This window comes from Taudactylus pleione, unplaced genomic scaffold (genome assembly GCF_031769625.1).
Source record: "Taudactylus pleione unplaced genomic scaffold, aTauple2 ptg000077l, whole genome shotgun sequence".
Classification (NCBI taxonomy): Eukaryota; Metazoa; Chordata; class Amphibia; order Anura; family Myobatrachidae; genus Taudactylus; species Taudactylus pleione.
The window spans coordinates 2,645,670-2,658,654 of record NW_028284479.1 but is presented as its reverse complement, the minus strand read 5'-3'; the positions used below and the strand labels follow the sequence as shown (position 1 = coordinate 2,658,654).

The window sequence follows — 12,985 nt, the reverse complement described above, 5'->3', positions numbered from 1 at the left end:
AGTAATTGGCTTATGTGTCAGGTGTGTTCCTAGTACTGTGTTGAAGTGCGGAAAATGTACCAGGGCGAACAGAGAAACCGAGATGATGGTGATGAGCAATGATATTATGGATACCAAGGTCAAGGAGGAACTGTATTACAATTCTGAATTAGAGTGTACAATATGATGATATAATCTGGATTCATTTAGTCATGCAGAGATGTATTGTTGATGTTATTTTTAAAACATCCTAGATAATGCAGTCCCAATCCCCCTTCAAGACTTCCCTTATAGGTTAGGTGCATCCCCACATCTTTCCCATGATCCCTTATAGATCCGCGGTGTGCGTATAAGGGCAGTTTTATTTCCCTTCCAGAGGCGCATTATTTAATGGTTCAAATGACCACACTGTGGGCCTGATTCAGAGCCGGATGCTCTGACCAGAGCACTCGCTCTGAATCAGGGCCCTCCTACCTGAAAATGGAGCGGCCTCATGGACGCTCGCATAGCTGTGGGTTACCACCCACAGCTATAGCGAGCGTCCATGATGATGGTCGCGATGGTCAAGACCATCACGACCATCGGGCTTGCGACGAGACCCTGCGGTAGGGTCTCGCTGCCGCAAGCCCTGGAGTGATTTTGGCTCTATCAGAGCCAAAATCACTCCCACTGACATCACTACTGATGTCAGTGGGACCGGACTCAGACGGTAGGCGTTCCCATGGGAATGCCTCCATCTGGCAGCCACACCCCCGGCACGCCCACCAACGGGCGTGCTGTCACTCACCATCGACAGCACTCCCCCTTTGGTGCGAGACCCATAACGACGGCTTGGCCGTCGTTATTCGAGTCTCGCACATGCGCATGACGGAGCTCCCTCCGTCGTGCGCATGCGCATTAGGGCACCATCGACCCGCTTGGGGTCTGAATCAGGCCCTGTGTCATACCATACATAACATTAAACAGTATACTATCATGTAAGGCTAAACAGATTCAGGACAGGTTGTGATAGCGCTTTATTTGCTATCAAAGGGTGGACTATTGAAGCCGGATGGTTGGCTAAGACAGAATCTGTTAAAATCAAAATCTGAATGACACCATTTTGCGAATGGCTACTCAGTGCCATTTTGCGAATCCTACACAGTATACGGCACTATGTTATTATTTAGCATCGTGCGTTTCCTACGCAATAGAACACTGTTAAAAGTCCTTACAAAAACAATACGTACATTTATTAATACACATATATCAGTGATGACAGACAAAGTCTTGTAGACATGTCTGTGACAAATAATTAAGAATACACAAAGATACTGTGAGTGTCTACTTCGCATATAGAAACAGTGGACCTCATTCAGAGTCGGTCGTAAGCCTACGGACCGAGAAACTGAAAAAGGAATCAATCGCATGGCCGGTCGGTCGCAACCAAAGTGACGCCCATACGTGAACAATGCAGCTAGCGAGTGATAGCAGCTAGCGATCGAGTCAATCGTTGTCAGTCACTGTATGTTAATTTTTTTCTGATGGTTGCGGCCACTTGTGTTGTGTTGATGCCCACATGTCATGTTTCCATGCTCCATCGATCAGCTTGTTACTAGCTTGTTGACAATTATGTAATTAGTGTTCTAAAGTGTTGTTGGCTTTTTTTTTCCTCCCTTTCAATTGGCATTAAAACTTTATTGTTCAAATGTCATTTAGTTCATGCTGATGTTTTACTGGTAGTGCGTTTGTTAATAAAAAAGATTTTAAATCTGGATTTTGGTTTAATAATGCAAATGACACCAAAAATGAACAAAAAACCTCATAGAGTAAGCCATCCCCATGAAATTTATTTATTCTTATTATTCGCTAATGCAAACGCAGCTGAATCAATTGCAAGCCAATTAGCAGTGTTATTAGCTTCAACAAACGATTATTAGCTGTTTGCATTGTGTGGCTCAAAATAGAAACATCAATCCTAACATCAATAACATTCAATATTATCGATTATACTCTGGTGCTTGCGAGAGCACGTACCCAATCTCAAGCTGGACGATCAGCCAGGCCTCGTACCTGCTTGCAGAGTGACATTTTACTATTTCCGGCCTTCTATGTCGGTCGTAGCAGGTAATTTATGTACGCCCCTAAAACACCCTCAAAACACTGAGGCACGCCTGCGTTTTCAGACCACCACCCCCGTCAACACCCACAAACGGCCTTTCATGTCAATCAACTCTCAGAAGCCACTTCCTGCTCGTAAGACGTACGATCTATAGCATTTTGGATCGCAAAGCCTCGCACGCACATGCGCACAACTAACCGTGCACATGTGTGGTTTGGAAACATCGGATGCGTACGACTGAGCGGCCGCTTACGACCGACTCTGAATGAGGTCCAGTATGTCTGTGGCAATTGAAGTATAAAACAGACACTGATATGCTCAGAGAGAGTGTTCTCAATGTGGATTTAGAAACAATTGTCAGACGTTTAGCTATCGTTAGAAATTGTAGGCCTTGTGTCCCATGCTGATGTGGTTAAGAGGGACTGACAATAGTATTCTGAATAAACATAGGAAAGCCTTTTTTTTTTTAAATGATCAGACTGTTGGCCAAAGCTTGCTCAACCTGTGAACAGACAGAAGTAATATTACTGTTTGGAGTTGTGTATATATAATATATATATATATATATATATATATATATGTATATATACACTTAAACGATCACATGGGTATCCACAATGCGTGCACACATATATATACAGTTGCAATTATAAATAGAAACACACAGCGCATGTTTTGCGCTGTAACACAAACCCTGCACAAAGCGCACCTTTTACGCTGCATGTAGACACACAACGCATACTTACATATAATCATATATATACACGCACTCATAAAAGGTTCATGCACATTATGGTTTATATTAAAGTTATTAATTATAATGTAAAATGTATGTATTTGATATTAATGGTATACAACATGATAGACATGGCATGTTTGTTACTAAACTGACACACTGTTTATTTCCATATATCTGAATCTATCAGCAAGGGAGTCGCATCTTGCGTTCGATGGTTATGGAATATAGGAAGTTATTGGTTAGAATAGAGACACTACATTACAGTGTATACATCTAGTTTAAATCAATTAAAGAAAGACAATGTAATCTAGAGAATTGGGACATACCCCTAGTGAACTGTCCTATGAACTACAGAGTACTACAAAGACCAAGAGCAAGAACCAATGGAATTATGTTTATCTGTCTACATGTTGTTATCGTGATCTGTTAGGGTATATAGCCTGTTTCCCAATCCCAGTCAGTAGCCATTCTTCTTGGATGACCGCAGGCTTCTGGATTGATGACTGTATCTGGGACCGGTGTGCATGCGTATGTATCGACTGTACCTTATGTATTTAATAATCCTTTGCGCTCATTGTTTAGATCAAAGCGCGTAATACTCTTTTATTGTAATAATAACTTTTTGTGCTTTGGAACCACACTCAAAGTCTGGAAAGCATTTATTTCTTGTGCAACTTGAAACGCTAAATAGCAATATTTGGGTATAAAGATTATTAGATATTCATAACAGATAGAAAGATAGATAGATAGATAGATAGATAGGTATAATAAATATGAGATAGATCCGTAGGAGTTCCCCAAGGTTCTGTTCTTGGACCACTCCTATTATCCCTATATATGTCCTCTTTAGGTGAACACATCAACTCTTTTGATCTCCAATATCATCTCTATAATGATGATACTCAAATTTACCTTTCCACCCCTGACCGCTCCCCCTCGCTCCTTACCTATATCTCCAACTTTCTCTCTGCTATCTCTTCATGGATGTCCCAGTGCTTTCTTAAACTTAACATGTCTAAGACTGAGCTGATCATCTTCCCATCCTCTTCATTCATTATCTATTGGTGGCACAACTATCTCCTCTAGTCCCAAAGTCTTGGAGTTATCCTAGACTCCTCCCCCTCCTTTAAACCACACATTCAGCACCTCCCACAGTCCTGTCATCTCCACCTAAAAAATATTTCCAGGATTAGACCCTTCCTCACCCAGGATGCTACTAAAACCTTCATCCACTCGCTGGTCATCTTCAGTTTAGACTACTGTAACCTTCTCCTAACTGGCCTCCCACCTCTCTCCACTACAAGCGGTCCTCAATGCTGCTGCTTGGCTCATCTTCCTCTCCAGATGTTCTACGTCTGCTTCCCCTCTCACTCAAGCCCTACACTGGCTCCCCTTCCCCTTCAGATGCCAATTCAAGGTTCTTACACTTGCCTACAAAACCCTCACCAAATCCTCTCCCACTTACATTTCTGACCTTCTCTCCCTTCACACTCCTGCCCGTCCACTTTGCTCAACAAATGCATGCCGCCTCTCTTGCCAACTAATTACTTCCTCCCACTCCCGTCTCCAAGATTTTGCCCTCGCTGCTCCCTACCTTTGGAATTCTCTCCCTCTCCCTATAAGACTCTCTACAAATCTTGAAATGGGCTCTCAAGACCCACTACTTCATCAAGGCCTTCCAGCTCTCATCTTAATCCACTGCATGCTCTTTCCTCCCTATCTACCCCTTCTGTGTCACGCCTGTCTGTCTGCCACTCGCCTTTAGAATGTAAGCTGTCACGAGCAGGGACCTCTTCCCTCATGTGCTTCTCTTTACATATACTTCTACTCCTTACTGCCCACAAGGGTACCTAACACTTGACTGCTAACTCCCTGCAGCTTATAGTGATTGCTTTAATCGCTATTGCAGCAATTTATATAAACCATGTCCTTGTCCTGCACTGTAATGTACTGTAAGTTACTCGTTTCTTGCTCACTTATTATTTTATGTACTCTGTAAGGCGCTGCGGAACACTTGTGGTGCCGTATAAATAAAGGATAATAATAATAATATATAGATAGATATGAGAGAGAGAGATAGATATGAGAGAAAGAGAAAGATAGATAGATAGTTAGATATGCGATTGATAGATACAGTGGCGTAACTATAAATTTTGCTCCCCCTTGCAAAAAATTCTTCTGTCACTCCACCCCCCCCCCCCGGCATTTTGGTAAAATAATTACAGGGCCATTTATACGCAATTTGGCCCCCAGTGCAAAAGTAAAAATGTGCTCCCACCCCCCCTAGACAGTTTACAGTATACAGTAGTGCCCCTTATACAGTGCCCCCAGAAGTGGTCCCCCTATGCAGTGCCCCAGGTAGTCATCCCCCTATGCAGTGCCCCTTATATAATGCCCTCAGTAGCAGACCCCCCTTAAATAGTGACCCCAGTACTAACCCCCCAGCAGTGCCCCAGTAGTAGTAGTCCTTCCCCAGCAATGCCCCCAGTAGTAGTGGTCCCACCAGTGCAGTGCCCCCAGTAGTGGTCCCACCAGTGCAGTGCCCCCAGTAGTGGTCCCACCAGTGCCTCCAGTAGTGGTCCCACCAGTGCCTCCAGTAGTAGTCCCCCCACCAGCAATGTCCCCAGTAGTAGTTCCACCCCAGCAATGCCCCCAGTAGTAGTCCCCCCAGCAATGCCCCCAGTAGTAGTCCCCCCCAGCAATGCCCCCAGTAGTAGTCCTCCCTCCCAGCAATGCCCCCAGTAGTAGTAAACAACCCCCCAGCAATGCCCCCAGTAGTAGTCCCCCCTCCCAGCAATGCCCCCAGTAGTAGTAGTAGTAAACAACCCCCCAGCAATGCCCACAGTGGTAGTCCCCCATCCGAGGAATGCCCCAAGTAGTAGTAGTAGTAAACAACCCTCCCAGCAATGCCCCCAGTAGTAGTAGTAGTAAACAACCCCCCCAGCAATGCCCCCAGTAGTAGTCCCCCCTCCCAGCAATGCCCCCAGTAGTAGTAGTTGTCGAAGCTGGATTATTGGCTGAGACAAGATCAGTTTAAAATTGAATCGCAGCGACATCATCTTGCGACTGGCTGCAAGACGCCATTTTGCGAATGGCCGCATAAGTGCCATTTTAGATAAACTCACACTTTAGTACATGTGGCGATAATACTATTAGCATTATGCGATTTCATCTGTGACCATCGCCATAAGTGACAGCGATTCACCAAAAGCCCATTTCATGACTTTACGTAGTTTGGGTGCTCTGGATAAAGTGTATATTATTATAATTCCCCTAAAGGATATATTGCATTAGCTAAACAGAGCAAATGGCCACGTGATAACTAGCCTGTGTAGACAAGCTTCCTGGATAACGTCTGCTCTCACTCCAGGTGGCCCGGCTCGAATACACACCTTACATTAGCAGGCTTCCTGAAATAAAATACCTTCAAAGCCAAGAGTGTTATCTTAGGTTTGGGTCTTGTAGCTGGGCTAATTTGCATTCACACAAGAGTCTGGGAGAACAAAGGACTTTTTCTTTTGAGCCTGGGAAGGGTGGGGGCTGCTGAGAGAGGGGGCGTGTGAAACTATAAGGCTCAGCATTCCACACTGCTAGGTGTTCACTTAGTAAGTGAGATTTAAGTGCACCATTTCTCATACACACATTAATACGCACAATTGCACTGGTAACTAATCGCATATTAGCGAATGCATAACATCCTGTATGAAAATGCTGGTTGTTAGCTTCATGCGCATGCATCTGCCCCAAGTTAACTAGCATCTTTACATCACACCCCGCATACTCACACATTACATATTCACATAAAAGGTTTAATAAGCTTTAAGGTATAAGATTTAAGTTTGTTCAGTTAGTATAAATGCTGTGAAATAAAGATTTGGTAATTAAGGTTTTATACATGCTAAGTAAGCCGTGTTTGGTTTTTGTACTGATGCGTACTCTTTCAACAGAATTCCGGTATTATCGGTGTGGAGATCGCATCATGCATTCTCAACTTATGGACCGCAGAGACTTCAAGCAACAAAATGTATATTATATGAACTGCTGTTAGGATGTTGCATGGGGCAGGAAGGCAGAGACCCCCAGTTGTTGGAGGCTGGGTTGAGTCTATTTGAATCAGCCTGTTAAACGCTCTGTAACAGATGCATCCCCCTTGGGAACCAATGGCATCAGCAACAAACTTCTCTATTGTGTTGTCTATTTATGGGGGGGTATAAATATGTGTGCTCCAACACTGGGTCTTAGGGCCTGATTCAGAGCCGGATGCTCTGACCAGAGCGCTCGCTCTGAATCAGGGCCCTGCTCCATTAAAATGAGCATCCTCCTGGACACTCGTATAGCTGTGGGTGACCACCCACAGCATATACGAGCGTCCAAAAAGATGGTCGCGATGGTCTTGACCATCGCGACCATCGGACTTGCGACGGAAACCCTGTGGTAGGGTTTCCCAGCCACAAGCCCTGGAGTGATTTTGGCAAAATCACTCCCACTGACATCACTAGTGATGTCAGTGGGGCCGGCTTCAGATGGTAGGCGTTCCCATGGGAACGCCTCCGTCTGGCAGGCACGCCCCCGCACGCCCACCAAAGGGGGCGTGCTGTCAATCAACATCGACAGCACGCCCCCTTTGGTGCGAGACCCGGAGCGACAGCTTGGCTGTCGCAGTCCGGCTCTCGCGCATGCGCACGACGGAGCTCCCTCCGTCGTGCGCATGTGCAGTGGGGAACATCGACCCACTTGAGAGCGTACTGCCGCTTGCGAGTGGGTCTGAATGACCCCCTTAGTCTTCTTGATGAATGCTGACTGATGAGGGGTTTCTTGCTGATGCCTAACATCTGGACCTGAAAGCGCTGCGTATGTATACTGTACTTGGGTCTGTATAATTCCTTTGCGCTGAATTGTGTATGGATCAATAGCGTGTAACTGACTGTACTTTTACTTGAATAATACTTTGTGCTTTGGAACCACACGTTCCAAGTCTGGAGTCTTTATTTACTGTATGACTGCATACGCAAAATAGCGTCATCCTTAGAGGTTTATAGGTAGGATATTAGAAGGTATAGGCAAGGGTATATAGAGGTTCAAATATAGATTCCTTATAGTAAACAACCGCCCCAGCAATGCCCCAGTAGTAGTAGTAGTAAACAACCCCCCTCAGCAATGCCCCTAGTAGTAGTAGTAAACAACCCACCTCCCCCCAGCAATACCCCGAGTAGTAGTAAACAACCTCCCCCACCCCCCGCCAGACAGACAGACACACAAAATCCACTTACCTTGATCAACGATCCGGCATCGGCACCTCCGTCCAGCGTCCACCCGGGCAGGCCCGCTCTGCATGATGGGAGAGACGTCATGACATCTCTCCCATCATCACCCACTGTGGGAGCCGGAAGAGCCCGGCTCCGGCAGTGGGCGCAGGACAAGCAGCCGATGAGAGTCTGTCTGACTACTGCACTACCGCCCTGCCTGCGTGACTAACAGGTGCTAGAGGTCCAGTAGGACCTCTAGCATCTGTCTCCTCCTAGGCGGCGGCCATATTTGGAGGGCCGTTTTCTGCAGATTCCATGCGGACGGCTAGTCCGCATGGAATCTGCAGCCTCCTCGCCTCACAAGCCCCCGCGCCCCCAAGTCACCGCGGGGTCTGCAGGGGCTGTAGTTACACCACTGGATAGATATGAGATAGATAGAAAGATAGATAGATAGATAGATAAAGTGAACATGTAATTATGCTTCATAGTTTGTGCTGTGCTGTATGCAGAATGCAGCGAGGAAGAGCAAGCTTATTACTGTAGGAGGTGTGGCTTATGATATGTTAGTATTAGATTTGTGCTGAACGCTGAATGTTAACTGTAAAACAAATAGAGGTTGCTGAGAAAAGGGAAGTGTATGGGAGGAGGCAGTCTAATGAGGGGACAATGAAACTGCACACATGTAGGTCACATGGAGGGTGATATGGTGTTAACAAAAACATGAAGGAATAAGTTTCGTTTTGCTTTGGAATTACACTTTTCCTTTATGGTGACTTTTTGACAGACAGCACTGGATAAATAGCCAGGCATTTCCTCCTAGGACTTAAAGGTTGCTGTTGGCTCATTAGTAAAAGAAGATCCCCATGGTTTGCTGGGACACAGAAAGTGCAACCCTGTTGCCATGCATCTTGGTGGTTTGGTCCTCTACAGCATTTATTGCCTCCTACATCTTCGCTGTGCTTGAGGGACATGTGGTACCATTTGTACCATATATAAGGTAAGACCTGTGACCAGATGTGTGTGGGAAGGTCCTCTAAGCATTCATTTACTGTATGTCAGTACTTTATATGGAATAAGGTACAAATTTAGTTTTACTATAGATATTTTTAACTTATGACTAATGTTGTGTGAGTATAATTATTCATGCTGTGATTGCTTGTGAATGAAAGGACAAATCAGATCTGTGTGTTTAAACTTTATTCATGTTTCCTTTCTATTGTTGCACCATAGCAGCCAGTGTCTGTCACCACCGCAGTTACACATTCCTCTGATTTCTGTATAAATAGATAACTGTGTTGATCCTAAAGCTGGGTACACACTAGATGATATCTTGAGAGTTTGGGCCGATTCTGACGCATCGGAATGACAAATCGTTCAAATCGTCCAGTGTGTACCCACTATCACGATGCCGATGCGCGCTCCCGCGCGTCGTCCATTGCATCCTCAGATCTTTTGTACATGCTGGCCCACGTTAACTGCCTGAAGATGGTCCGTCACTGCCGGCTGTATGCATTTGCCAATGACGGCATCCCCGCCGGGTCCGTCACGCACAATAGATCGGCTGGGTACACATCATCTAATGTGTTCCTAGATTGAATGTAACCTACTCTCTATTGTTGTATGGAAGTACACAATAGTCTCTGTGGGTCTTAAAGCTTTATGGTTCATACACACGGTCAGATTTAGCTGGTTGATATTAACGATAACGATATCAGTTGTTCGTTTATACATCCATTATTTAGCCCCTTCCAACCCCCAAACGATGGACGATGCACGGCCAAGGTTACTATAGGTCGTTTAGGGGTTGGTGCTGTGCTGGGTGTTCGATAGCGATCATCCAGCACATGCAGGATGATCAGACGATATCTTTATCATTGTCTGATCTGACCGTGTGTATGCACCATAACAATCACACCATTGCCATTATTATTGAATTTGATAATAACATGTGAATAAGAAACACTCTAAGAAATGTGCAATTTTTTTTTTTTTAACCAAAACTGATATTGATTTTACAGGCTAGAGAATGTACATTACACCATAGGCTAGGTTAAAGTGGATATAAATACGAGTTTAACATAGAAGTCCAAGCTGTTATGGTGCATACACACGGTCAGATTTCTTGATAGATTTAAACGATAACGATATAATTTATCGTTTGATCATCTAAATCAACCCTTTTTTGCCCGCTCAAACGACCAAACGATGCGTAGGCACGAATGGTTGATATCGATATCGACCATCGCCCATGCATGCAGGCCAACCTGGTCGATATTGACCAGGTTAGCTTGATTACTATAGTGACCCTCGATCGTTGATCGAGGGTCGTTATAGTAGTTGGGGGAATGGAGCATGTGCTGGATGTTCGATAATGATCATCCAGCACATGCTGGTCGATCAGACAAAGATATCTGACCATTGTTTGATCTGACCGTGTAACAGTCCATTAGAAGTCACAACTGATCTTGCCACTGAATCAGCCCGACACTTGGCAACAGAATCCAGGGCCTTGCATGCTGATATCATTTATTTTCCAACTGTAGTGCCGGTTGCCAGGGAAACCTCACTAGCGTGCTCCTTTTTTCCGGGCTGGCCATCTCTCCCAAGCTATAGTGGTATAAAAAGTGTATGGCCTACCTTTTCCGCACATCCCTGATCAAGACACATCAAATTTCCAGCACTATATGCTGTACTGCTACACATTTGTATAATGCCCACATGAACCCTTGGTTTCATGTATGTATCTGTAAATCTGACTTTGATACTAGCAGGGGCTGGCTGGCAGACTTAAGACCGGGGGGCGAGCCCACAGCACTGGCCCATGAGTAGTAGCCCGTACAAAGATGGTTTAACATTATGCCAATTACAGTATTGTGGAAATAAAAAAAATCTCATGCTTGTTGCCAGGGGTCTCATGTTTGTTGCCAGGGGTTTGACAGGAGAAGATGCATAGTGGCGTAACTATAAATTTTGCTCCCCCCTGCCAAAAAAGTTTCAAGCGCCTCCCTCCCCATAAAACAAACAGGGGTGTGGTGTCATGATACAGTAATGTCCCTTACACATTATGACAGACTAAGTACTGTCCTTCTAACAAATTATGCCAGACCTTAATGCCCCTATAACACATTATGCCACACAGTAATGCCCCTTACACATTATGCCATACAATAATGCCACGTATAACACATAATGACACACAATAATGCCCTGATATTAAATTATGCAACGCCGTAATGCCCCTATTACACATTATGCCACATCGTAATGCTCCTTACAACACATGCCACACAGTAATGCCCCTTACACATTATGTCCCTTATAACACAATACCCCAAAGTAATGCCCTTTATTACACATTATGTCACATTAAATAATGCACCTAATAGCACCCATTACATCCCACCCTGAAAGATCTACTTCACCAACCCTCCTCTCCACTTTTGCCAGTCTGTCTCAGCTCAAGACAGGTTGCACAGTTTCTATGTCTGTATTGATAACAAAGCGTATAATATGTAAACTGTGTGTATCAAGTTAGTGCCCCTTATACAGTGCCCCCTATAGTAGTCCCCATGTAGTTGTGCCCCTTATGCAAGGTCCCCTATAGTAGTGCTCCTTATGCAATGCCCCTTATGAAATACCCTCTGTAGCAGGGCCCCTTATGCAATTCCCCCTGTAGCAGGGAATTGGTATGAAATACCGTCGGCCGCATGGCCGGCGGTTGGATTCCCGTCAGCGGCAGCCCGACAGAAGCAGAGTGCGATGCAGCGGAAGCCCGACAGCGCTGAAAATCCCGATCGTGGATAGGTAAGTATCCACTAACCTAACCTATCCCCCCTAACCCTAACCCTCCTTAGGAGTGCCTAACCCTAACTTCCCCCCCAAGTGCCTAACCCTAACCACCCCCTTCCCCGCTGCCTAAACCTAAGTCCCCCGGGGGGGTGCTTAACCCTAGGCCCCCCCCCGGGGGTGCCTAACCCTAACCCTCCCTCCCCCTAGCCTGACCCCTAACCCTCCCGGGGGGGTGCCTAACCCTAAGTCCCCCCCGGGAGCCCTAAACCTAACCCTCCCCCCCGCGGCTGTCCGCTCGCGGTGCCCGCCATCACTACGATCGTGATGCCGGGCGCCTGTCTCCCGGCGTCGGGGAAATGCGGGCGTCTATATCTAGACGCCCGGCATTTCACCCATGCCGGGATAAGACAGTCGGGAAGCCGGCTGCTGGTATTTAGGCAGTCGGCTTCCCGATTGCCTCCCTGTAGCAGTGCCCATTTTGCAGGCCCTCTGTAGCAGGTCCCATTATGCAATGCCCCCTGTAGCAGGTCCCCTTATGCAATGCCCCCTGAAGCAGCAGCCCTTATGCAATGCCCCTGAAGCAGTGTCCGTTATTCAACACCCCCTGTAGCAGTGCCCCTTATGCAATGCCCCCCTGTAGCAGTGCCCCCTTATGCAATGCCCCCCTGTAGCAGTGCCCCCTTATGCAATGCCCCCCTGTAGCAGTGCCCCTTATGCAATGACCCCTTTTGCAATGCCATCTGTTGTAGTGCCCCTTATGCAATGACCCCTGTTGTAGTGCATTTTATGCAGGGCCCTCTGTGTAGTGCACATATGCAGTGCCCCCTTTAGTTGAGCCCATATACAGTGCCCCCTGTAGTTGTGCCCACATGCAGTGCCCCTGTACTTGAGCATATATGTTATGCCCATATGTCGTGCACCCTGTAGTTGAGCCCATATGAGGTGCCCCCTGTAGCTGTTCCCCACCACCAGTACTTACCTTACTTCTCGCGGCTGTTGTCCGGACTGTCTGTCGCTCCTGCTGTTGATCCAGCACTGCAGGCGCGGACACGCAGGCTCTTCACACGCGCGGGTGACACCGCGCACCTCCGGGTATTGCAATGCGCTCCCTGATGTCGGGGAAATGCGGGC

General features: G+C 46.3%; 1 protein-coding gene across 1 annotated transcript in view; it reads left to right on the top strand.

Moving 5' to 3' along the window:
* Positions 1-8,763: 8,763 nt before the first annotated feature.
* The window catches only part of DRAM1 (DNA damage regulated autophagy modulator 1), a 113,181-nt gene continuing 108,959 nt past the window's right edge, over positions 8,764-12,985 (top strand). Inside the window, exon 1 of the mRNA XM_088467869.1 lies at positions 8,764-9,062. Coding sequence (XP_088323995.1) covers positions 8,929-9,062 — 134 coding nt within the window. The 5' untranslated portion in view covers positions 8,764-8,928. The remainder of the gene's footprint in view (positions 9,063-12,985) is intronic.